At 38.0% G+C, this 27843-nt stretch overlaps 1 protein-coding gene across 2 annotated transcripts; it reads right to left on the reverse strand.

The window, feature by feature from the left end:
- Positions 1 to 1589: 1589 nt before the first annotated feature.
- LOC109037422 (solute carrier organic anion transporter family member 74D) lies at positions 1590 to 27455 on the reverse strand. Of its 2 annotated transcripts, XM_072300480.1 has the most exons (14): positions 27317 to 27455; positions 25537 to 25729; positions 19336 to 19941; positions 18571 to 18804; positions 17275 to 17466; positions 15945 to 16085; positions 14840 to 14995; positions 14392 to 14556; positions 12699 to 12897; positions 10443 to 10590; positions 8212 to 8441; positions 4146 to 4249; positions 3168 to 3269; positions 1590 to 1817 (listed from the first exon to the last, which is right to left on the reverse strand). In XM_072300480.1, the coding sequence occupies exons 3-14, from the start codon at positions 19628 to 19630 to the stop codon at positions 1687 to 1689; spliced, it is 2097 nt and encodes a 698-aa protein (XP_072156581.1). In that variant the 5' UTR covers positions 19631 to 19941; positions 25537 to 25729; positions 27317 to 27455; the 3' UTR covers positions 1590 to 1686. The 2 variants fall into 2 exon arrangements, with proteins under 2 accessions (XP_072156581.1, XP_018907628.2); XM_019052083.2 differs by lacking the exon at positions 27317 to 27455 and having other exon boundaries at positions 25537 to 25955.
- Between the last annotated feature and the right edge of the window lie 388 nt (positions 27456 to 27843).

Here is a 27843-nt window from a genome sequence, read left to right on the forward strand (position 1 = left end):
TTTTGAAACGCAGCTCCTATCGCCAATTTTTACCAGGGAAGGTTGATGAGCAACTCCGCTAAACTGACAAAGAGGCTCGGAAAAAAGATTTTACCGTGGGTAATCAACGCCAAGGAATCATAGGATTTAAGGGTCCCGTTGTCAACAGAGGCTTTTCTGATTGGGTACAGGGGGGATCACAAACTGGTTAAATCTATGAGTTCAGAATCCCTCGTGTACCCCATCAGAGAGGCCTTTTTCGGGAACAGGGCACTCAAATTCTGATTCCCTGGCTCCGATTACCAATTGGACTACATTTTGCAATTTGGAACTATAATTTCTAGCCCGGTTTAAAAACGACGTATGTGCCATTAGTTTCCCTGTGCACATAAGTGTTTTTCCAGTTGAGCCAGAATTTATAGTTCCAAATTGCAAAATGCAGGCAGAGCCTCTACGACGATTCAGTGAACTTGCATTTTTTGAAGGGGGGGGGGGGCACCTTTAGAGGTCAGTATTACGGACCTGGATGGGCCGATTTTGAATTTCTTCATTTCTATTTCGGTTGACATTTTTTGTACTTTCCGATTCTGATTAAATAATTTTAGAATTTTCACGTAAACCCTAACTTTTGAAATCGGACCCTCTTTTTACGTCTCAAGGGGAAGGGGGGGGGAGGGCTCCAGGACCATGAAATTCGGATTCCTTAAGGTCGTTTCCCTATTCGTTCCCGAGGTCTTGGACTTCGTCCGACCTAAAATAACCGAGAAAAAAACTTGCAGCACGGTAGATCTGGGCCACTTTGTAGTAGTTATCTCTGTATCTTGTAAAAATCAACTTTAAATCCTTATGATTATATTAATTATTTATCAGTACAGTGAGATTGTTTCCTTCTGATAATCCTTATGATAAGAGGTCACTCCACCTACTTAAAAAGCGACGCCTGCTCTTTTTGTATAAAACAGTTGATCATATCTGACTCTCAGTCGTTCACCATCTTTAACCCGTGGGTTTCATGTCGCACTCCTATAGTTTTTAGGTGCAATTTTTATATGGTTTATTGATATGTGTCGTTGCGGTGCAGAATTATTTTAAACTAAAACTCACGCTAAATTCATGTGTGTTCTCTTATAGGACTTTCACCCTCTGGAAATCTGACCATCCATCTAAATGTAACAAGGTCAGAGTATTACAAGACGTGAATAATATACATCTCTACTCGTATCCCTGTCTAGGAAAAGGGGTGATAAAGATTACAGATATATACCTGATACCCTCATGAATAATGCAAACGCAGCAACTCAGCTCTACGGTGTCAATGATGCAAGTGAAGCTTCTTTATACCAGCCTAGATTTTGCGGAGCCATGTCGAATGACACACCTGCAGTTTTTTTTAGTAAACTGATGTTTTTTTGCCGATGAATAAGCACCTACAAGTCTGTAATTAATATTGTGCAATACAACCACATAATATTGGTTGAGCTGCATCTCAAAAACCCTTAAGATTTAACTTTTTTCTAATTGAAAGGTATTATGTTACACTTTTGATTATCCATAATTGAATCATTGACGATATTACAGTCATCACAGAAAATTCCCACATTTTTCAATCCTTATTGATATTATCACAATAATGTATTTAAAAGGTACAAAAGTATTTTTTACAGTTTGGTCACCGAGAATTAATGTTATAGTGAAGCGTAGAGTGGTTTATTTTTTGATGATACTCGATTTTTTTTCCTTCTTCTCTGGTTCTTTTTCAGGTTCTTCGTCAAATATTTTCAGTTCTTTTGAATAGAACCATACACCGAGATCAAACAGTAGACCAATCGATACCAGTGCTGAAAAATTTAAATTGAAAATTAGAAATCAAGAACAAAGTTTTTGGACATACATAATGAAAATTTGTATTAGACATTGTGCTGCTCATTTGTACGTGGGCACTAAAGTATTCATTTTTGGTTCTCTCACGAAGAATAATGGTATAATGGATATGGATGGTATGATATGGATGGTATATGGAATAATGGATCTGCATAGCCGGGAGGATACCCGAGAGAAGCTCCAGACTAGTATTCGAGCATGTGACATAACCCGAAACAAGGGATTCTCCTAAGCGGTCTTAAAACTTTAGTTAAATGTTATTTGATACATATTTTGAATCTATCTCGAGTGTTCTTAAATTAACGGTAAGAAATGTAACTAGAAGATCGTCTGCGTAAGCGATTTTTTCCACGTTAGGAGACTCCCTGTTACGAATCACATACTCTTACACTATATTCCATAGTAATGGCGAAAGAATCCCACCCTGTGGACATCCCGAGTAGACCGGCATTCTGTGGTCCCCACACACCGGAAATCTCTCAGACAAGTAATCTTTCATTAGTTCTATCAAATAGCATTCAACCCCCTGATCCCTAAGGGAAATAATGACATCTGTGTATCTTAAGGAGTTGAACGCGTTTTTCTCATCCAGGCCGGCGGCAACCATTAGTCTTCTTTTAATCCCTAACCTTCTATTTTTTTCATATAGTTCTCTTATTTTATTAAGTGCGTTAATTGTAGATCTTCCTCTCCGAAAACCATATTGGCTTTCAGAGACGTTGATTTTCCCCTGTAATCTGTTGGCAATAATATGTTCATATATTTTACTAAAAGTGTTAAGTATACAGATCGGCCTGTATGCTCTCTTCCTCATGTTGCCCTTTGGAATAATCAGTGCCAATCGCGCCTCCTTCCATTCATTTGGAAATACCTTTCTTTGAAGAAGAACATTTAACATTTTGAGGAATTTATTGAAGTTAGAGTCTACAAAGATCTAAGTGATAATGGGGAATGCCGTATTGTATGTAGCCTCTAAAAGTAATCAAAATTGTTAGTCTATGTGTTGTACTTTTCTCGAACGGCAATGAGCCGATTTCTGAATTTTGAACATTTTCCCCTAAAAGTTACTGAAATCCAAACATCGACACAATCTTGGAAAAGGCAATGAACAAATCGTAATTACATTTATCCCATCCAAATTCCCGTGACCCTAGTTGAGTCCTTTTTCTTTCAACATTTTAGCGCTGCAGTTTTTGCCTGTACGTGCTCGAGAAGGTGACCTTTGAGGCCTCCATGAAATTCTTGGAATTTTGTTGATTAATGTGAAGTTAGTAGACGAATAAAAATTTTTTTTTTCAAATCTTTACCTGTTGCTGTGTATACGATGATATTCTTCAGCTGCCTGTTATTGTAAAGCCAGCAATTTCCTTTCCTCCCGCAAGTTTTGCCCCAAACTAAACAGGTTTTATCTGAAAATCAAGATCAGCCTTTTTCATTTCTACGTAATTATTCCTTAATATTTCAATTATTTTTTATCCTGAATAATGCCATTGTTAACTCCCAGGCAGAGGCGTGATAAATACGTCTTCCACCCATTTTTCCACAAAAAAAATAAGTTATTGGACACTTTGTGCCATTTTGGCATTTTAGAATGCCCTGCAGGCACCCATTTTTGTCCTTCGATCCCCTCCTCTTTCAAAATTCTTTTACTTTATAAATGTTAAAAAAAACAATTAAAACAATATTGAATGATGTTTCGTTCTGAAAGTTCCAAAATGAGGGAGTGTTTAATTTTCAACATCATTCCTCTTGCATAGATCAATAATGTTAGAATCGAGAACCTTGAATTGGAAGTTTTAAGCTCCAGAAAAAAAATCAGCATATTTTTAGGAAAGCGACACTCTCCCTTATATTATCGATCAACCTGAAATTGAGTTTCAAGGCTCAAAAATGTAGAAGCTAACCTAACAGCCACAATAACGCAAAAAATAAATCTCCGTCTCACGATTAGATTCTTCAATTTGAGAGCTAAGATGCCTGTTCCTTAAAAAATGAATAAACGCGAGACTACACTGGAAAAAAAAACACATTGGATCTAGAGTCCAGACTCTTAAAAACATCGACGAGAAAAAGTACTCTTGATTAAATCAGAGTCTAGCTTAAATCAAGAACCAAGCCTCTTAATTTAAGCGGATTTCGTTTTGATTCAAGCAAAAATCCGATTGAATCAAGAGTATTTTTTCTTGTCAATGTTTTCAAGAGTCTGGACTCTAGATCCAATGTGTTTTTTTTCCAGTGCATCACAAAAAGTCGTTGGAAAACTGATCCAAGCGTAAGATACTTACCCACTAAAGCTCCGAACATGATTGGGGATGGAATGAAGGCAAATAAACTGTACAATGTCATTCCGAACCCAATCGCAACGGATTTATCTTGCTCCCTCACACTCCTGCAACGAAAAATTTACGATATGAACACATGCTAGAGTTCATTCATAATAACGAATCTTTATCAAATGTTTCGATGGGATTAATCAAATGGGACATTTCTACATCGAGTGTTTCTAAAAACGAAACAAAAATCTACGTGCAAAAGTAAGGGCTGGTAATGGAGATGTTGCATGCATGTGTGAGGGATTTGCGATTTGACCATTAATTCTTATGTAAAAGTTCGCAAGAAACACGATGGCGGTGCCACTGGTTTTCTCTGAAATCAACTCCCAAGCTCAAAAAAAGCTCTCAAGTTGAGGCCAAAATGGAGGGGATATCCCACCCTACCCTGAGAGTCCACCTCTACATCAAAACAAACTCTCCATGCAAAGATAGGGAGCAAATACATTGACAGGGCTGCCACTTTATTTGGGGACTCTAAAACTGAAAACACGGCAACTCTGCTAATGTATGTGTTCCCTATCTTTGCATGGACAGTTCGTCTTGATGTAGACGTGGACTCTTAGGATAGCGTAGGGTGTCTCTTCTATTTTGGCCTCAACTTGAGAGCTTTTTTTGAGCTTGGGAGTTGATTTCAGAGAAAACCAGGGGCACCACCGTGTTTCTCGCGAACTTTTTACATAAGAATCAACAGTCAAATCGCAAATTCCTCACACATGCAACATCTCCATTGATGTTCATGAAGAACGCTTATCGATGACGAAGGTGCGAAATCACGTACATCTATTGCGGTGTTTCAAAATTTCTGCTCCTATTTTATTTATTCAAGGAAAAACAAGCTAACTTTACAATTTTAGTTTTGAACAGAATATTCTACTATCAGAAAAAAATCAAGGAACTATTCCAAGAAATTACTAGTTATTCTAAAAAATATTAAAATATGACAGGAAGTCTGCAACGTTGCAAATGGAGATACGTGGTTTCGCGCTTTGGTCATCGATAGGTCGTACGTCGTTGCCAACATCGTCCAGTCCGGAAATTGGGCAATTTTTTTGTCCTCTCCGAGAACAAGTCAACCCGTTGCCCAGTCATTGATTGGTGTCGACGACGTGTCCCCCATTGAGTGACTCGTGATTAATTATGCGCAAGATCTAGAGAGAAACTTAAAAGTATAAAAAAACTTAATAGGTCATGTGAATAAATTTTCCAATTAATTTTTCTTTTTTAATTTTACTCACAATTTTTTAATACACGAATTTTTTAAGTATATTGCGTATATTTTCATGCAGTATCTTGGATGTGCGTGTTTCATTTACAAAAATTGGAGGTGTTTTCACTTTACGGAGATTAGACTGAGTTGACTGGACTGCCGTGCTAAGGAAGAACGCTGTATGAGCTTTCAGGCGTTGCCAAATTTCCTTTGATAAAACGAATTACCTGGTAAATTTTTGAATATTTTTCTTTCAATTTTTCAGATAATGTTGTTTGCAATTTCACCTAAAGTTCCTGAAAATTTCAAGGAAAAATATTCATAACTTTCCTCACAAATAAACATTTTATCGGAGGAAATTTGGCAACTCTCGAATGTTCATACGGCGTTCTCCCTCAGCACGGCAGTGTAGCGCCTTGATGCAACTATTCGTGTTCAACGAATGTGCAAGTTGCATACTCAAAAGTTGAAGGCACTTTCGCTTTTCTCACTTCTTCAGCAAAGAACGGGACTTGTCAGTATGTAGTCCTCTAATAAGAGAGTCCCTATACACGGAGAGTAATGACAGTTAGTGACACTAGGTCAAAGTATCTAAGGCCAATAATTGAATCGGTCTTTCCAGGGGCGGACTGGCCCGGGTGGGCGGTTGGGGATCCCCAACCATCAATTCTCTAGAAACCTCTCTGGGGCCCCCTCGAGGGCTTAAAAAGAATATACGAAATTTCACTCAAGGGAAAAGAAAATGTGTAAGACTTCAAAATGAGCGGCATTGGCGCCTCGAAGGTAACCTTGGGGCCCCAGTCTTGAACTGCAAGGAGTGCAATGGGCCTTGAAATTCGGAAGAGCACCCAGGCCCGGGACTTTTGAATGAAAGGGGCCCTAATGAAAAACGCAGATCTCCGCACTTGACTGGAGACCAGTGATGGTTCAGGCTGTTACAAAAGCGCCGGGACCCCTGACCTATGACTCCAAGGGCCCCACCATTTGAAACATTCGTTTCTTCAAGGGGCCCCAGTGATATAAGTTGGGGGCCCGCATTTCGAAGACTATAGTTTTTAGCTTCTTAAACCGGCTTAGAACTTTGAGGATCCCGATGAATATAAAATACTATGAAGGATCGAGAAAATTTTTCCAAAAACCACGGATGGATTGAATCAAATTAAGGGAGCGCTGGAGAATAGAGAAAGAGGAATATGAGGAGGGGACCGCCCAGATGGTTATCTAGTGACTTGCAATTAGACAAAATCAGGCTGCGGTCGCCAGGCCCGTAGACGGGGAGGGGGGGGGGGCTTCGGGGGCTCAAACGCCCTCCGAAAGCAAAAAAAAGGGAGGAAAAGAGAGAAGGAAAGAGGAGACAGAAGATGAGAAAGTGCGAGAAAAGAAGAAGTTTGAGACCGTCGAAGATATTTATCTCTTTTAATGTATAGTTTCAAATGAAAACACCGTGTTCATTTCTAAAACTTTCGTCAGAAAAGCCTCTAAATGCGTCCAAATAGAGTTGAAATTTCAAAAATTTTCCAGCTTTGTTGAATGTAACAATTTGAAAGTATTTCGTGTATAAGTAAAATAAAATGTAATTTTCCTGCAGAAATTGATGGAAAATTTGCGTCACGGAAGCCTCGAAATGCGTCCTAATAGAGTTAAAATTTCAAAAATTTGCAGGATCTTTTTGAGTGTATTTATGCATTTTTTGCTGAAAGTTCCAAAAGGAAACGTAATTTTTCAGTAGACATTGATGGAAAATCTGCGTCATGGAAGCCTCGAAATGTGTCCAAATAGAGTTAAAATTTCAAAAATTTTCAGGATCTTTTTGAGTGTATACATACATTTTTGCTGAAAGTCAAAACGGAAACGTAATTTTTCTGCAGACATTGATGGAAAATCTGCCTCAAAATGCGACCAATTAGATTACAAATTTCTGAAATTTGGGAGGGGGAGGAAAGTTGCTTGTTTGTTACCCTAAAATATTGTTAAGTTTCAGGTTTCATGGCTCTGTCCTCTCATCTTTGTTATAGTATTCCTTAATATTTGCTTCAGTTTCAAAAAAAAAGTACAGTAAATAGGTGAAGTGCATCACTTTTGAACACTCAAATTTTTCACAAATTTTAAGCTAAGACCGCCTAAAATTTGATCTAGGAGGGGCTCTTTTTGAAAAATTTTCCGGGGGAGGCCCCCCGGACCCCCCTCTGCGCTGGGGGTGTCCCCCCAGACCCCCCCTGGGGCCCCTGTGCCAGCTTCGCCCAACCAACGATTTTGTACCCAGTCCGCCCCTGCGGTCTTTCGATAAAATACTGAAGTGCCAGAAATGATAACACGTGAAAAACATTAGACACTGAATTAATAATCGACCCGTTTTAAATCTTAGATCATGTAATGGGGTGATTAGTCAATTCATCGCTTTAATATTTCAAAGCTTTGAAATTTGGAATGGGCCGATTAAAATTTGTTTACTGTTTTTCTCGTATCATAATTTCTAGCGTTAAAGTTTCTTTTTAGAGTGACCGATTAAACTATTCTCCGTCTGCAACGACAACGACAACTGCAATGCATGATAATGATGAAAACAAAGCCAAATGCAAATCATGATTTTTTTGGGCTATTCAATTTGCTTGATGAAGAATTACGTATGGAAACCCCGTGGATACCGTAATTCATAATTATAAAATTTTCTTCATGTGAATTCAATAAATGTGAGATTCTGTCAACCGATGAAGGAAACATAATTTCTCCTTCCTGCCTTCCTCCCCTCTCTGGAAATGAAAAATGTTATTCTTTTTTCTTCATGTGGTCTGATTCAGTCCAATATCTCACCTGACGGATATAAGGAAATTTGAAGCCCTAGAGGTGGCACCGACAAATTTGTTGAGGCAGGTGATGGCCAGGAACATGAAGAACTGCTTACTGCAGTCAACAGGACACTTCCCAAACACGACCGAACTCCACGGCAGAGATTGGGAGTCATCTGAACTACTATTCCCTGAATTCCAGTTCAGCGACATTGTTTCATTCGCACTTGGTATGCATGAGCAATTGCTGTACGACTGATTTAAAAAATGAATACATTTAGCTGTCAATCTTTTCTAACATGACGGATGGAATTATTTGTGACTCAGGAAAATGTCTTAAGTTAAAGCTTAACTCGAAATGAATGAAGCAGACTTATTTGAGAGGGCATCGTACGACTGCATGGGTGCGTAATGAATCATAATCAAAGAAATACCATTTTTCCACTATTTTCATCCGCACTACAAATATAATTGTACATGCTAAGGTAAATTATCTTACCTGGCGTAATTAATTTCCATTTAAAAAAAAAAAAACTTGTATTTTTAATAATTTTTCCAAAAAAATAAGAGGTTATAAAATCATCTTTGGAATTGTATTTATTTTTGTGTTATTGGATTCATTCTTTTAGTGCATGTGCATCAATCACAAACATACAATTAATTGAATGAGGACTAGCATAATCTTAAGGCGAGGCGAGGCCCGCGAGGCTCTCACAATTTGTAAAGAGTTTCTTCTCCGACCTCCTTACCATACCGTATCCTCAAATATTTGCCGCGAAAATTTGAAATTCTAGATAGCCGAGTTCCACTAGAGTCCCTTTATACTGAGAGTCAAGACAATGCGAATCCATTTCTGATTGGTTAACCGGATTTTAGGCCTTCACAGTGTCACAAACGGGAATAAAGATTACATTTTCACCAATTGCAAAGATTATAATCTGGAATGGACCGAGGAATTTCGGGTTCGACAAGGAACAAACGGAATGAGAGAAGGAACGGAGAAAGGAATTTAAGAATGAGCCGATCAAAGATTACGAAAAACGTTCAATTTGTGTAATCTTTATTCCCGTTTGTGACTCCATGAGGGGTGTTGTCTTGACTCTCAGTATAAAGGGACTCTAAGTTCCACTCCTGTATTAATGAAGTTCCAGGTTCAGGGCCGGATTTACCTACTTGCCGCCCCGTCTCACTCGTTTTGAAACATCGATACAAACCATCAAATGAACGTGGTGTAGGAGGAGGGGTGCATAAGACGTGTTTACTCGTGTTGGGCGCATTTTTTGTGAAAGCCCTGTCGACACTAGCAAAAGTTCACGGAACTTTGCGCGAAAATTAGGTTCCATAAATCTATCTCTTTGTGGACGAGGCCTTTCATTTATAAGAAAAGAACGAACAAATTATGAAAGAATAAACAAAAATGAATGTGGTTTAATTGTTTTAATTTCAGCCACCGCTCCAACCGCACTGTGTTCTGCGCAATGCGTGAAGTATCCCTACAGTCTTGTAGGCGCTATGCGTTTCACGCCGACCGCTTCTGACCGCACTGTTATTGACGCAATGCGTGAAGTATTCATGCAGTCTTGTAGGCGCTAATATGTGTTTAATGCTAACCGGCGCACCGAGGGCTTCTCCTTTCCATCTCATCAAGTCCTCGTCATCATCTTTCTCTGCGCCGCGCCGCGCCGCTCTAGGCCAAATTGCGTGTTTGGTTTCTTTCTCAAGTAGACAAATGAAAGGCGCTGGCTCTCGTATCACCGAAATACGAGCAAATTAGAAATTACTATACTTTAACTCTCAGGAAATGAGAGATTTTTCGCCTCTTCTCGTTTGCAATTTTTTTTCTGAATCAGACTTTTCCTTGATACCTACTTACATTTGAAAAAATTACAACACTTGCCGCCCCCTAAATTTGCCGCCATGGGCCGCTGCCCATGTGGCATTGTGGCCACCCCCTTAATCCGGCCCTACCCAGGTCATTTTAAGTACGGGTGGTCAGAATTCAGCCGATATGTTTTGCCCCTCTCCTAGAAACTGTATGAAAGAACTAAAATCGTAAAATCTAAGTAGCTGATACTGTACGATATTGATTGCATCCACTCCAATAATTATCCCTATGCTCTTGTTTTTAAATGATGTTTCCATTTCTATGCGTATTTCTCTTCCTGATTTCTTCCATTTTCATCTGGGAAGTTACATCGAAGGCTGGCAATTCGATCATTTATAGTGTATAACATTAGGAGAAAGCGTAATTGTTACCTTAACCATGCCGTCCTTGTAGTCAAAACCTGTGCAGCCTGCCAGGCAAGGAGAAATGAATGTGGTGTTCGTAGGTTGGTGGCAGACCGGTGAGAACTTCACGAACTCACAGTGACAGTTCTGATTGCACGGATGGTAGACATCTAAGCTTTAAAAATTCGAAAGCAGAGTTACATATTAGCATCATTGTGTAATGGACCGTGAGAAAATGTAAATACACAAACCTTGCCCTGCGCATTTTAAAGAGAGAAAAAAAAATACTTGAGAATAAACTTTGGAGAGTTTTAAAGGTTTTGTAGGAGTTAACTTTGAAAGTCTCTTGAGAGCGCTTTCCGAGCGAGTTAATGTTGACCAAGACAAAGAGACGGCCGATGTTAAAACGGAGAATTTACGTTATCTGATAAACCCTAGAATAAGGACATTCTTATGGTACTCAAAGTTATTCAGAAAATGTACTTGTACGTTTCAACGTAACTACATGCGTCCGAGGTGGATCCAGCATTTTGGCAACACCGGATTCCCTCCATTTAAACCCTGTGTTAAATAATCGATCCTTGTCGGAGCACCTGGCCTCTCCAAGAATCGAAACATTTCCATAGGTTTAAATGGAGAGAAACAATGTTGCCGATTTTCTGGATCCGCAAATGACGTGCGTTTCTCGTGGAAGTTGTTGTAACTCTTACATCATACATTTTTTGAGATCTCACTTTATTATCTTTTTAATGCAATTTTCGGTCACACAATGATATCCTAAGAGAAGCGTTTCGTCTTCAAAAATTGATGCATGCGTCTGCAAATCTCTACACAACATAACAGCAACCACCACCGCACTACAGTTGACGGCAGATTAGATGTTGGATAGAAAGTTTCATGCTGCATAAAAAAGGACTGCGCTTACTATTGCCATGCTTTAATTTGAACTTCAATTGAGGGGCTTGGAGGACAAGGCGCATAAGTACGCAGTTTTTGCTATTTCGAGCAATACGTGTTTGAAGTTTCGAAATCACATGGATCCTTATGGCGAAAAAAAAGTTCAAACTGACTTTTTGGCGCTTAAAAATTGAAGCTTGGGAGCGAATTTTTCACAGAATATGCATTAAGACTTTTTTTACTTGAAATCATTGACGTCTCAATTTTTTTCAAAAACTGCACTTATGCGCCTTATCCAAGCCCCTCAATTGTGCAAGTCAGAATTGCAAACTTATATGAAAGTCAATGATGGAGTTTTTTAGCCATCGTGCATAAAAAGTTCAGCTTAAAGCTGATATCTCATTACATGCCCTTTCATTTTTCATGCCCTCTCGAGCTTGGTAGCAGAAAATTCAGGAGGCTGCACTGCCCTACCATTTATTGTTAGTATAATAAATAACAGAACCAGTTTAGACTTGTGAAGTATCCAATATGTAAAAGTAGATAAATGAGTTTTCTGCACTGAGGATTGGCCCAACAAGGCCGAAACGCGTCTGCTATTGCCTTCCTGAATGGACGTAACTAGTGTTGCTCCAAACACCGTATCTCTTTAAGGGAAAATTGTGCTTGTGTGTGAGCTTTTCCCTCCACAATGAGATATCAGCTTTAAGCTGAACTTTTTACGCACGATGGCTAAAAAACTCCCATCATTGTCTTACGACCTGTGCGTTTACCGCAATCAGTTTGGGTTTTATGAAAGTGACCAGTGATCGATAAAATTCTGATGACATATTTTCATCAGAAAATCAGAACAGAGTGGGAGCGACAAAATACTGCAGCTCTTTTTTCAGTTGCAAAATAATTTGCTTTTAAAGCCTACGAATCCTCTTAATTATTTTGTCAAGTGGGGATTCGTTTTACATTTGATTGTTAATTGAGGTATCGACGGTGAAATTCCCAACCGACGTACCTCGTTCGCAGAGTTTAAAAATCTCCGATTCTGTTTAATTTGTTTTACGAGAAAACAAATAAATATTACTCCGTGAAGTTTTCTCAGGATTTGCTTCACACAGAGAAGAAAAACCAAGGAAGTTTTTATGAATTGACTCAGAGTAGGTCTCCATTTAAAAATTAAATTATGACAAGAAGTCTGCAACGTCGCAAGCAGAGATACGTAGTTTGGGAGTCTCACCATCGGTATTGCATAGCTTGCTGAATTTTTTGAATCCTTAGGTCAGTTTGAAAATAGATATTCATGCTTGCAAAAGCTTGTTGAGCCTCAATTACGATTTTAAAAATAGTAACTCTGGTTCAGAGGTACCGGAAGGAGTTAAAGTCTTTACTTACTCTCCACTTGTAGTTATGTCGCTTTCTTTAATTTCATTTGCGGGACATCCCAAGAGGGAAAAGGAGAAAAGTCCACAAGCAATGAAAGTAGCAGAAAAAACGTTCCATCCTGCTAGATACCTTGCCTTGGGCTTAAATTTTGTTATCACAATTCCGCTCACAAGCAACCCCATGGCGGAGAAGCCCAATCCAAACACACCTGTGGATATTACAATACTGTCGTGCTAAGGAAAAACGCCGTACGAACCTTCAGGCGTTGCCAAATTTCCTTCGATAAAACCGTATTTTCTGGTAAACTTATAAATATTTGTCTTCCAATATTTCGGATCATTTTGTTCGCAATACCACCTAAAGTCCCTGAAAATTTCAAGGAAAAATTTTCATAATTTTCCTCTAAAATAAACATGTTATCGAAGAAAATTTGGCAACTCTCGAAAGTTCATACGGCGTTCTTCCTCAGCACGGCAGAATACAACAGTGACGTGGCGTGCTTTGCAATCCATCGATTGATCTGCCATTTAAACCTATGAAGAAGAATCGATAAAAAGGATGTTCGCTACGAACGCCGCGATAATCGATTCTTTATCACTGCTTCGAATGGGGAGATACTTGATCATTCACGCTTCGCCACCGAAACACAACTAATGAACTGAATTTACAAATTATGAAGAATCTCACTCTTCTGCTGAAAGATAGTTCTGTGCCAATCTTTTTCTTCCGTTCGGTTTGTTTTCCTTTAAGACAGAATAAAATTAAGAATACTTTCAAGTTTTCAATATTGTCAAGATTTTGAATTAATATTGCTACTTGGAGCTTCACACTTAAAGAACGGATTTCTCTTACTGTTCGTAGTATTTAACATTTTATTTCAAGAGGAATGTACATTTTTACCAGAATGACATATTTTAGAGATTTTTTGAAAGCTTAAGAATAGTGCTTAGTTAACCTAGTTCTTATTATTAGAGGTCTTGAAAAATGTCATTACTTATGGCTGACGAAAACATGATAATTACCTTCACGAAGATTTAAACAAAAATAACATTCCTTGAGTTATTTCGGTGAGAGCTTGTAATAGGGATGGTCATCATTTTAATCCTTTATTTCATTCGTTCATTTTGTCGCCTGAAGGAAAAGCTTTTCCTCCAATACTCGTCAAAATAGCAGTGTTCATCTTCTTTTTGGACACTAGTTTTGTTCTTAATTAATGAAGTGGGGAGTTTGGTCCACCTTCTAAGTCTCTCGCGCTTTTCAAACCAATTTCAGAAAGCTTAAATTTGCACGTCCTGACCAAGCACCGGAAGTCATTGTTCGTGGCAAGTTTTTTTTTTTATGTGGGAGTCCCTCGAGGTCGGTTATATGTATGGTTGACGGTATCTGCTTGTTTTGTAGGCGCTCTACTCAAGCATTTTTTTTTTTGACTGCGCGGACAAATTGGTTGGAAATAACAATGGGTGGAATGAACAATGGATGGAATGAACATGTTTTTAAACTAATGAGAATTAGAATCCATGCATAATGAGGTCGGATAACAAACAAAACTGCTGAGAGCTTGGGCAAAACTTTGCCCTCTCCTCATGAAAATTTTTTGTTGATTCATCATTTCCCTTTATTTCATAACTTTTTTAAACCTAAATATTGTTTCCTTGTACTTAATTAAACTTACGAGAACCAAAAAAATCTAAATAAACCTTACCAGTTACAAGAGTCGCATTTGATGCTGAAACGTTGTAAATGTTTTCCATGTATTTAGGCAGGAAGTAATAAAACGGCGAATATCCAAAAAAGAAACAAATATTCGCTAAGTAGTTGCATATGAGAATAGGTGTCCTCGATATTCGCCTAAAAGTTTTGAGCATGTCTGAAAAACGAAGAATTCTCAATTTAATTGCGCTTATTGGTTCTTAGGTTACACAATGCATGAAAAGCTGAAGTCTGTCAAAATATACCGTTTAAACCATGAATTGTATTGCATTAAACCACGTCTGTCTAATTAAGATAAAAAAAATATTTATTGAGATCGAGTTAAATAAGTTAAAATTATTTCAAATTAAATTGAAAAAAAGGTCATGCTTTTGAGCTTTTCGGTTACTTCTTGAATGGCTCAAAGAGTAGGATTTCCGGACAAGCTACTTAAACTTTACCTCTGAATGATGCTTTCTCCTCCTCTGGCGGTTTCTCAGGATTTGGATTCTTCGCAAGTGCAGCCTGTTTCCTTTGAGCCGACTTTGGTAGCACTTTAGGAAAGAGGGACACTAAGGAGCCCATAATGGCGAGCAACGTCCCTAATATTAGCCATCCTAAAATTTAATCAAAAGAAAGGGTCAAAATGATCATCAAAATTGCACCGTTGAACGGCGACAGTTTTCTGATATCAACTGTCCTCTTAAAATAATTGAGCAATGAAATACGTAGAGTTGTTTCGGAGTTGTAATGACGAGACATAAAAGTGTTACGTTCTTAGATCAGCTACGCGGAAAATGCTGACTTGCTAAAAAAAAGCGACTGCAATGTTTCAATGTAGATTTCACAAGAAAAACAAATGCTACTTTAACTACTATTTTAAGCTAATTTACCTAGGGGGTGGTCAAAGTAGCATTCTTTTGTTGTAAAATCTACATTGAAACGTTGCAGTCACTTTTTTTAGCAATTGAATTGTTAAATCAGCAATTCGATTTTTTCCGTGTAATATACTAAGCTGAAAGTCTCAGATTATTTCCAAGAAAATGTTTAATCATATGTTGTGCGCCTAGTTCCTTTCTACTTTCCTTTTTCTTCCGTAAATTTCAATGCTTAATGGGGCTTGATTATTTATTTACTAAACAAGCTTTTCAAACTAACTATGCGGCCGAAAACTGTCACAGCATGAGAGGTTTCAAAATAGCATGCGTTTGTCGTACCGGACATCGCGCCCATGTTTTGAAGGTACGACTGTAAGAGCAGCTGAGCGCCTTCAATTGTTCGTAAGCAACACGGACATCTCTCGAGCACGAATAATTGTATCACGGCGTTGACTTGGGCATCGCTTCGCTTTCATCATCAGAAATAGTACGAAAAAGTGCGGGGGGAGATCAAATATCAAATCAAATTACGTTTGTTTATTTAATCTAAATGTCATACAATTTTTGAAATCTGTCGGCATTACCGATGCTTGAAGGGTGGGGGGCTCAACTAACGTGGCTGCACACTGAGAATCGATTCCACGGAAACAATAGGAATCAAACTAATTTCAAACGTGAATAACCATACCAATCCACCATGCTCCGAGCCATCTGGGATCCGTTTGACCTATGGTCGGGGTAAGTGACGGGTTTATGTACATCTTCATCGTTAATGATGAAATTCCATAGCCCAATGCCGGTCCGAGCGTCCTCAAGAAATATGAAACACCTGAAATGATTATAAATGAAACATTGTAGGCATGTACCTTAGCTATTTTGGAATAAATGACTATTCAATAAGAAGAAAAGTGACCGCGGTACATTTTTCAGAGGAGCCAATTCTCTCGGATTGGGTCAAAAGCCAGGCGTTTGAATGTTCGATATTGAACTACCATTTCAAAGAAACAAACTGCAAGGGATTCACTGTAGAAATTTTAACAAACTGCTGTTTGACCAATTTTTCTAAAATTGTTGGACCAACAAAATACAGAAATTCAACATCAAACCCGGACGATTCTAAGCCACGATCAAATTTTTATTGAAATTGGAAACATATTTTCTTGACGCTGAGTTTGAAACTGAAAACTGAAAACTATAAATATGTTTATTTGATTTTTTAGCATTTCAAAACTTTTCCTGGCAAAGCGTTTAAAAACACTGCTCCGAACAGTGACATCCACAGCTCAATTTTGTTTTCTTTTTCGTCATCAAGTGCCATTTTCTACAGATGGGCATATGTTGACGGTAAAACTGCAAGAACGCGTGGAACGATTGAGGTGTTCTCAAATCTCTCTATTTAATTTTATCAGCGGAGACTAAACTGGCACAATCACTAGACATTTTTACAGGATATTTTTAAATCAGAGAAGAAATGTCACCGTAATTCTTAGGAAATGAAGTTGAGTAGATTTTCATGTGAAAATAAAGTATCGTTCGACGTCTGCAACGCCGTGAACAGAGTAACGCGTTTTCGTAGTTTTGCCATAGATGTATTGTTTAATTATTTGCTTAGAAAACTCTAAAGTGAATGTAAATTTTTCCAAACAAATATATTCAGAATATTACACTGTATGAAAATTCAAATGAAATGGCCAGGAAAAAATGTTAGAGGTTATCCCTTAATGTTGTGGCACCAAACCCCAATTTGGTGGATGATAAGGAGATTTCGAATTAATTGTGGTAGTCCTGCAACTCAAGTTGGGGTAGTGGGTACCGCGAGATTTGGGTTAGTAACATAATTTATTGGGGCACTACCATAATAAATTGTAAATGCCCGTATCATCCAACAACTCCTTCCTTATTTTTTTCCGTGGATGAACAATACTAAGAACAGTGATTTTCACTCCAGATTTGTGTGCAGAAAAAAGAAATTAAATAATCCTATACTAAAAAACTGTATTAAAAATGTGAATCCATACTTAACACCAAAGGCGTAGTAGACTTTTTCGTGTTATCATCCATGTATGTGAAGCCGAGGGTTCCAAATAATGATCCACCTATTCCTGCGATGAGTTGTGCACAGAAGAGAATAATTTGCGGCCAAATTGTGCCGTCCGCCTCCCGGCACGATCCCTTCCCACTTTGACAGGTCACAGAACTAGCCTCGTTCTCTAAAAAAAAGACATGGGTTCGACAAAAAGAGTCATTAAAAAAATGGACCACCAGACAAGGTACGAAGTTAAGCATTCTGATACATGTTTCTCAACCAAAATTCTACGTAGAGCAAGATTTGCGCAACGAAAATTACCGAAATAGACACGTAATTAAGATATTAATGGTTTGATTAAGATGTCCAAAAAAACCCACATTCATCATGTCTGAAGTCTTGTTTTTTAGTTGAATTACTGGAAACATCTTACATATTTGTGCTTTCCGAGTGGTTTGATGGTTTCTCCAGAAAGATTCTCTGGACAGCACGAATCCGTCGTACAGTGGCAGGGTGCATCGAGTCAATAGGAGAGGTCGGATAAATTTGGAAACTTTAAACGCCTATAACTCCGTTTATACAAAACTTTACGGTTCTAAAAGTGGTTCCATTGGTTTTCTCGAGCAATTTCCCTGCAATAATTCCCCTCGAAATTTAAAAAGTGACGAAATAAACATCAAAATTTGCAGTTTTAGTCGAAAATTTCATGTCCGACCTCTCGAATTGACTCGATCCACTAAGCGTGGGCAGGAACATTCCTCAACAATTCCATTCCATGCGATTAACAGCAAAGATTCAAAATCACTCTCATACATTATAATAATTATTATTCAGCGATGGAACTAAGACCCTTGAGCCCTCTGCAAAAAACTGTGAAAATTCTCAGCAACATTTCCAAGAATATTCTCAAAGACAAAACTCTAGGAAGAAGCCTAACTGCTAGTCATTTGGCAGCATTTAACTCAGAAAAACAGATATTTCTTTTAGTCATAGTGTGGGCATCAAGCCAACATCAATAGGATGATGGAGGATCATACCATAAGTGGGTTGTTAAATCTGTTGCGCCAATTGATTTTGTTGCTTATAAGTTGTTGGATTTTCAGCTCTTGGTTATTGAGATAGGGAGCCATCTGAATTTTAAGCTAGTGCTGATAGTAACTTCAGATGAGTTTACTCACGCCATATGAGTGCACACTATACAATTTAGTTACGCATTTTCAAAACTCGCTTTCTAGATAGATCTCTCCCACTTCATGCTCAATGACGTTCAACCAACGGGAAGACTTACCTACGAGGACTCTAGTGTAGTTTGGATTTTGACTAGACCCGAATTCTACCGTCAGAGCTTCTGCCTTCTCTCCAGCACCATAAATAAAGTATGGGAGCGCATTCATATAACAGAAAATGACAACGGTGTAGGTACCGAGGGCTATGAAACGTGGCCTGTGTCCTTTGCCTGCATAGTAACCAAGAACGCCGCCCAACAAAACTTCAACTATGTCATTGCCCACAGTTATGATACCTGTAAAATGGAAATACGTATGTACGTTACTACGAAAATAGGCCCCTGAAATGTTTTGCTTACTTACGACGAGATCATTCTCACAGAAAAATGACGGTGATATTGATAGACTGATTTTTTATTTGGAATTTGCTATGCATCTAAAAGCAGCTTCTAAGTTCATTGTAACTTTTTTGGCGAATGACGCACCTTCTGATCTCTTCTACCACTCTCTGCGCCAACCTTTTACATGATGTCCGAGCCACCTTCTTCCAGAAGGTAGCCAATGTGGACCCCTGGAATTATAATCTGACCAATGTGATTTTTTATGTAATGTTCAGCACTCACATGTCATGAGTATGTGCGCCTAAAGTTACTTGACTTACAGGGTGACGGTGGTTTGCTGACGCCACTGTCTATTTCTTCCTTCCTTTTTTAAGAAGGAAGCAATTTCATAAAAAAAATGTTATGTCTTGTCATTTTTTTCAAATCGAGCATTTTCAAAAGCTCAACGCAAGGCTAAAAGTTTAGGCATAAGAACATTTACGTTACCTATGTTTCTACTGGGTATGCTGAATCGTTTCTCCATGGTGGTAATACTCCCGGAAAAGTAGGCAAAAGTGGCAGAATAGACAGTCCCCAGCATCCCGTACAAAATAACATAAGCTGTTTTATTTGCAAACTTCTGCAGAAATGGACCCCTAAAACACCAATACCCACAAGTTGTGTCCTCTGTCAGTTCGAATGTGCTCTTCGTCTGGGTGGCATCAGGTGGGTCCTTGTCATTCGGCAGCATTTTATCGAGTTCTGTGGCATTTTGATATCCGTTTTCTGTGTTTTCCTTCATTTTTCCTGATGATCGAATGGCAGTGTGGACCAAAGAAAACCAGATTATCCAGTCGTTGTCACGGCTTAAAAATCAGTGGGTCATGATTAATGAGCGTATGATTTCTTCCGCTCTGCGGTTGAAACTGATCTCATCGTTTCTGTAGTTCAGAATTAGAGGGATTTTCGCTTGATGTCAGGCTTTGGCAGTGTTTCAATAGTCTTTGGCCCTCAATTTTAACCAACGGCTCACGGTCTCTTATGAAATATGTAACAGATTTTGGCGATGATATTTTATGGGAACGAAGTCGAGTTTGGTGCACAGAGACAATCCTGCAAACAAGCACAACACAAAATACTTATTAATGACGTAAAAACACAAATGAGTTTTTACTCATCGAGTGGGGATTCAAGAATATCAAGTCAGCCTTTTCTCGAAAATTGTATACAGATTTACTGGTGACCAAAAGCTTGTGACACAATAGCCGATGGTAAGCTTGGACTGAAACTCTAAAGTTCCGAGTCATGTTTCCCTGATATCTAATTGGTCTCCTGTCTCATCGAGTGATAATAATTTTTTCACTCTCATTTTGGGTGAGTGACTTTTGTCATTTTTATCACGCTTGTTCCAAATCCAACGAACGCACGTCAAGTGGCTGAAATCCGTGAGTAAAACAACTTCTGGATGGTCCTGCAACTTTCACTTTATCTGAAATTCAATTTATGTCAGATTGTGACCTTGATCACACAGGGCCACTTTCGGTTGCAGTGCATGCATGTCGAGTGGCGAGACAATAAGTACAGGGGCAAACAAAGAAATATCACTCTTGGAACCAAGTTCAATTTACCTTGAAATTCATTTTTATCTAATTTCTTATATAATTTAAAAAACCAACTCATTCATAAGATATTGATTTTTTTTCGTGTCTGTCATGCAAAACTGTCTTTTAACTAAAAATCAACGTCCACTTGACTCAAATTGATCAAATAACTTCCCATCGTGAGCTATACGATCAAGAATATCTGACAAGATTACAAATGGGGTGTATCAGAGAAAGGTAGAACATTTTTTACAACCAGAATTTGATGATTTTCTGGACGCATGAAGTTCATATTTTCAATGTTTTTGACCTACAGACCAATGGGCAAAGTGACAATCCAAGTGCCTCATGGTATTTATCCTCACCATATTCACTCATAAAACGGTGAATTTATTAAATAATTCTAACATAGACTGCTAAGTGATGCGAGAAAAACTCCGTTTGAAAATAAAAATAGGTTTATAGGTCGTTCCTAAATTAAGTAACGCTAAATTTTCAATTTTTGTCACCCCCGACCGCCTGTGACGTTCTGTAACGCTGTGCTAGATTTCCCTGAGAAATTATGTAAGGCTTTTCCGGATCTCCCGCCCTCTTTTCGACTAAAAATAATCTGAATGTCACCTTACATTTACTGAACGGATTGTCGTTTCTATTTGAAGGGAAAGTATTGCAGAGAATATTTTCGAGATTCTTTAATACATTAAACTTACTTTAAAACTATTAAACTTCTATAAATTATCTGCCGACGAAAATTCCGACAAAATATTCTGCAGCAACTTGAAAAAAATCTTTTAAAGTCGTTCCGTAAAGCTCCGCTCTATACCCTCAACCCCCCCCCCCCCCTGTGACACCGTGTAACGCTGGAAAAGACCCCCCCCCCCCCCCCTGTTTGGAACGTTACGTACTTTTTATGACTGTTTTGTCCAGTACTTTTGAGAATGGTGATCATAAGTGAACACAATTTTTCAAAATTCGCGAGAATAACCAGTAATGAATACCAAAGAAGACTCGCAGCATACGATTCTTCCATACCCAAGTAGCAGAGATCGCGATAAATGGCGATTTTCTCGGTTGGTTATCGCGATTATATCGGTGGCAATATATGGGCAGATATTATCGCATTAAAAATTGCGATATGCCGCGATTAAATCGCTACACATCGCAATTTTTGGTTCGATAAAATCGCGACCAACTTTTATCGATAAAATCGAGATTCAATCGTCATTTATCGCGATGTTTTCGAAATAAAAATCGCGATAAATTGTTGGGCGAAAAGAGGCTTTGTCTCCTGCTCGTTGCTTTGTAAAGTACGAAGTTGGAGTCAATTTTTGTGAGTTTGGTTACAGGGCGGATCCATTTGAGTTAAGCTGAAGAACATAATCGCTTCATATTTAGAGAGAAACTCCAACTATCTTTTTCCGCTTAGAGACTCTATCTCGCGAAAAATGACCATGTACGTGAGTAGAGCATGGTAACATGTGACCTCAACATGGTATCAACATGGGTATGTGAGTAAAATAATTGTTCTGCAAACTTTAAATATTTTTATACTGCTTCCTTAGGGGATTTATTTTGATATCATGGTGCCAACTTGGTCAAAGTGACCAACAGTAACCGACATTGAACACCAACGTTGGCCAATGTTGAGACCAAAATGCATGGCTCGAACGTAACATTATCATAACATGATCTAAAACATAATATCAACATCGTACCGACATGATCGTTTTGAGTTAGAGCAGTCTGGAAAGCAATTTAAATGGTTAGGGCAAAAATCTCGTTAGAGGATTTGACATCTTCTCAAGTTTAGCAACATTCGTATTTTGCCTGTTGATGATTGTCACGCTTAGCAGTTACCCATTTGAAAAACTTAGGCAAATAAACAGATTTCTCAATAAGCGCGCAGTTTCAGTTGTTCCATGACTAACAAGCGACAATATCCTTGAGCAGAAAAATGACGATTCCTAAAAGTAACTGTTCATCTATGGCAGACTATCATTACTATTTAGCTATGATACTATGCTTTTAGTCGACATAGTCCAGGGAATGAGTAGTTTTGGAGTTAGATCGTTCATCATTTAATTTAGATTAAGGTCAAGTATTTACAAGTGGACGTATTTCTGCCAAACGGATCTATTTGCACTAAGATATGATCCTTAAGACCCATAAGAATATATGCATAACAGGGCTTATGTCATAATGTACATAGTTCCCTTTGGCAGAAATACGTCCAAGTGTAGGACGAGAGGGCGATAGGCGCCAGAAATACGTGAATCGCACTTGCCTTGTCGATTGTCTAGGTACACGCGTTTTTCACTATCTCTCAGGTGTACATCTTACAACGTATTTTGACAGCCTCACACTCATGCTCTTGAATGTTAATCTTGGTTGAAAGTATCACAAACTTGCGTGAAAATGTGTAGAACCCACTTCCAAATGAAGGCTACAGAGTCGAAAATTAAAATACTTAATTTTACAAGGAATAAAAGTTTCATATATGAACTGGACATATCTAGGGGTTTAACATAAGGATTGCAGGAATTTCATATGCGATGGCAAGAACTGTGAGTTTGTATACTACGACGACGTCTAAAAATCTCCGATTTTGTTTCATTTTGTTCAAGGAAAACTAATCAAAAATATTCCGTGCAATTTTGTGTGATTTTCTCCGAGAGACGAAAATACACGGAAAATTCCAGTATGAGGGGTCGAATGCTGCCGTACTGAGGAAGAACGCCGTATGAACCTTCGAGAGTTGCAAAATTTCCTTTGATAAAATGTTCATTTTTGAGGGAAGTTACGAATATTTTTCCTCTCAATTTTCAGAATCTTCAGGTAAAATTGTGAACTAGATTATCTGGAAAAATTGGAATGAAAATATTCATAAATTTACCCGGAAATTCGCGTGAAATTTGGCGACGGCTGAAGGTTCATACGGCGTTTTTCCTTAGCATGGCAGAATGATTTTCCTTTAAAGTAATGAAACATGAGCGGAAGCTAATAACGTTGCGATCTGGAATACGCATTTTCCGACGTTGGCCATTACTTTACAATGAAATAAAAACTGCGCTAGCAAACCGCAGTAAAGCAATAATTGCAATCTTCTAGAATGTTGTAGTCGATGCACTATGTCTTCAAGCCTACGATCAGCCTCCTAAGAGAGTGGACATCACTGTCCACTCCTATTGTCCGGGGCTCACATCGGAACCCAAAAAGTCTACTGACATCCCTGAGAATATTTAGTAAAATGCCAGAAGATATTCATTTATATATTTTTTTCCTCGGCATGATACTTGCAATGCGTGCTTTTCTTTTAAAGAACATATTGATCATGTGACTACCAAATCACGTATACCTCTGAAACGTTTCAAATCTCTGGTCTTATTTAATTTTTTTAAGATGTCCTAATCATCGTTTCTGTGTAAATTTCGTTTTATTTTCCTTCGTCCTTCAGAGAATATTCTCTGGGTATTTCTCACAATAATATCAAGCCGTATTTTTTGAATCTATTGATATAAACGGTAATTTTTAATTACTGCCATGCTAAGGAGAAACGCCGTATGAGTATTCGAGAATTGCCAAATTTCCTTCGATGAAATTTTTATTTTTGAGGAAAGCTAAGAATATTTTTCCTCGAAATTTTCAGAAACTGTAGGTGAAACTGCGAGCAAAATTATATGATAAATTGGAGGAAAAATATTTACAAAATTTTCCCGAGAATTCGTGATTTACTCAAGGAAATTTGGCAACGCCTGGAGGTTCACACGGCGTTTTTCCTTAGCACGGCAGATTAATACAGGCTGTATCTGGGAGGAAACGAGGTTAGTGCAGCATATGTTTTGTTTGTTTGCTTGTTTTATATATTTTTCTACTAGGTATATCCGCACCTATCTTGAAGCCGCGAAAGTTGATATTTTCACCCTCTTGCGCGGACAATCAACGCATATTATGTGACGCAAAAGGATTTTTGAATCCTTTCACAATTCTAAGTCCAATTCCAGTTTCACAAAGGCATTTTTACGATTCCACAGTACCTGCTCAAGGAGGTATCGTCAATCACTAAGGTGTCAATTTGAAGAAAAAAGACGTGGTTCCCGGACATCTTGCCGAGAAAGTGAGTTCAAGCGATTTTGACGTGTTGCGTCATACTTCAAATTAGAGCCATGGCAGCATTTGTATTGTCGTCACATATTTTCCTTGCGCTTTGCTTAAAATTTTATAGAATTCGTTGTTATCATTCACCGGAGAGGTCTTGGCCGAGAATAATCAATATCAAAATTTTCTAGTGGGCGACGTTTCGACTAAAACATTGAATTGTAATTGTGTCGCAATCTTTTCAAAATCGTTAAAATAAAAATCTTCCTCATTAAAAAGTGTACTCAGTTTATTTAGGTACCAAGCATGAAATAAAACTCAAGCATTAGTTGAACAGTAGAGAGAGATGATTTGTTTCGTTTTTCCCCCACTATTTGCCTCGACATATCCCTTTTCTGTGAGATCTTCGGTGCGGAAACATATTTTAAATGTTCGTAGTCTTTTGCGAAAGATTCCCATTCAAGGCGTCTTGACGCGCAATGTTGGTTCATTCCTCGCCTAAAATCATATTATTATTATTATTTAGAATTCCGAGGTATTGTACACGTATATTTTCTATGTGTTGTGGTTTCCTCTCTTGTCTGTTCCCTTACATATTAAGTTGAATAAACTTAAAAGGGGGTTTTTTAAATTCATTTCAGTAGCCCAGTGCCGCATTCAAAAATATCTAACAGTGATAGATCCAATACTTTTCTCTCCTTGCCCTATCTTTAAATGTCAACCTACATGCTAACAACAAAACGCTGCTGCAGTGAAGCATGTTGTAATAGACAGTGCTGAGATGAAAGCTCACTCACAGAATTACCAGAAATGCTCTGAAATATCAATGTGTTGTAGCTTGCATTTGCCTCTAGAGATTTCATCAATTATGGTGGGACTAGTATGATAATTTTAGCCCCTCCTCTCTTCCTCCTTCTCTGATCGACTTTTCTCCCCTCCAGTGTAATCCCAAAGTTAGAGGTAGAATAAGGTATAAGTTTAACTAGGTATGAAAAATTATCGGTACGCTTACCTGGTTTAATTTTCCTGGTGACAAACTGAATTCTCTTTCCAAAATGAAAGACTCTAGGGTGCCTTCTTCCGCCTATGTTGCCTCCTCTGTTATTTAGATGAAATGGAAAACTACTATATTCACCTACTTCAATTCATCAAGGAGATAAACTTTTTTATGTAATCACGAACAACGTTGAATTGTTTTTGAAAACCTTAAACAGGTATGAATGAAGTAATTTTACTTTAAAGAATTGTTGTAATTGATTGCAATTAAAAATTATGAGATTTTTTCTATGTTTTTATTGCCAAATTTTGAGGCTAACGACTAATCAAGCCACCAAGCATTGAAGCAAGATTTTGCCGCTGCTTGTCACACAGCAAGCACTTGAAAATAAACTGAAAACAGAGCTCATCGACTTCCTATAACAGATTGGATCAATATTTACATTGGAGAAAATGTCAAAGGATATGGCAAAAGTGGAAATTGAGTCGACACCTCAATCTCAAGATAAGATAGTGATGGGGAGAGAGAAGTTATGGACCGGAGAGAAATGGCCACATTGAAAATAGAATGAAAGACTGATCTGGAGAGAGAGAGGGAAAATAAGAGAGAGCGAAACTGGACATCCAAATGATTAAAATTATTAAAAGTAGTGGTGTGACACATCAATTGTTACGACCGGGTGAATAGACCGTTTTATTGCGACACCTTTTGACTCAGATAAATGTCGTTTAGACAAATGCGTAGGTGGCAAATCTGGATTAAGATAAAAAGATTTCCTCGAAATGTTGATCCACGGCTTCGACCCGATTTGAATCAATTTACAATCGCTTTCCCATCCTAAGTCATACAATTGCTTTTTAACAATACTGTCAGAGAAATACTAAATTGCCCAATTTCTTACCAGGGAAAAATTCCCGGCAAATCAGTCGGTATCATGACTCTTATTTTAATTACGCCTAGAGAGAGAAAAAATGCATCACCGGTAGGAGTGAATACGAAATGAAACTACATAAAAAATGACCTAAAATTCCTGTGAACAGAGAGAAAAGAGAGTGCCCTCATCTCTTTTAAAAAGAACTTGAAAGATATTAAAAAAATAAGAAAGAAACAAACTGGGTCGGAAACCTGGGGTTGTTTTCATAAGTGCTTACTTTTATATGCCAAACACCATGACTCTTATTAATTTGTTGGAATGGGCTTCTTTGAAAAAAATATCAAAGCTCCCCATGTTACGGATGGTTTCACGATAACTAGAATAGATTTGCCAGCGTAACAGACAACACATTTTTCAATCATATTTTTAGTAGAAATGATAATCACTCGAATTGTTTCGCATTCATTAGTCTTCAAAGGGTTACGTATTATAACGCTTTCTAATGATTTACTACTCTACTTCTCAATTAATTTTATGTTAATTCCGAAAATGTGCTGTTTGTTATGCGGTAAAAAGTCAGCGTGACGGACAGCACATTTTCGGCCATTTGTATATTAAAATTGAAAAGTAGAGCGATAAAACTTTGAAAAGCGTTATAACACGTAACCCTGTGTAGATTAATGCAAACAAATTCGAGTGATTATCATTATCACTAAAAATATGACCTAAAAATATGTTGTCTGTTACGGCGGCAAAACTATTCCAGTTATCGTGAAACCACCCTCACAATCGACCTAAAACGCATCAGGCTTGTAAAAACATATAAATGAAACATTGATACGCTTATTATGCTCTAAAATATGTCATGACTCTTTCTGCTCAGGAGACTCTTTTAACCGAAGTCGCTAATTAGTGTGTTACCTTTGTCTTTGATTCACTTGTTGATGTTAATAATGTGAGACTTAAGTCTTTTGCATTGATAAAACCAATTTCTCGAAATTAAGAGCCAATTGGAATGTATTAAACAGAGAGGGATCAAGTTCTTAACGACGCACTGCACTGTCTCTCGGAACAGACAAGAATGAATGGGCTAAATATGTGACACAAATTGATAGTTTTAACATTATCTTTAAGTTCGGTAACACTTATTTCCTCTCTCTATCACTTTAAATAACGGGACGCATTAATTGATTACAACTTCTTTGTTAATGAGGTTAAAGTCAAAGATTCTATTTACGGGAACAAATGAAGTGCTTTAACACAGAACTTGTCCTCTGTTATTAGTCCATTCAAGCGCCTTCAGATAATTTGGATACCATCCAAGATTCAAACCGCTAAGTACAGATCATATCTAGATTCTAGGTGCCTGTATGTAAGGAGCATAATGACACCAAAGTAAGAAAAAGCACAGTGCCTTTATTAGTGGCTGCCGGCGAAAATTGAATTTT

Source organism: Bemisia tabaci, chromosome 5 (assembly GCF_918797505.1).
Source record: "Bemisia tabaci chromosome 5, PGI_BMITA_v3".
Taxonomy (NCBI): domain Eukaryota; kingdom Metazoa; phylum Arthropoda; class Insecta; order Hemiptera; family Aleyrodidae; genus Bemisia; species Bemisia tabaci.

Bases quoted from the DNA above. Each gene is read 5' to 3' on its own strand.
- LOC109037422 (XM_072300480.1), bottom strand. From the start codon at position 19,630: ATGAAGGAAAACACAGAAAACGGATATCAAAATGCCACAGAACTCGAT. The intron at 14,996-15,944 runs GTATGGTTATTC...ATTAAATTTTAG, and splicing joins GCTCGGAGCATGGTGGATTG to GATGGCTAATATTAGGGACG. The intron at 8,442-10,442 runs GTAACAATTACG...TTTTTAAATCAG, and splicing joins ACAAGGACGGCATGGTTAAG to TCGTACAGCAATTGCTCATG.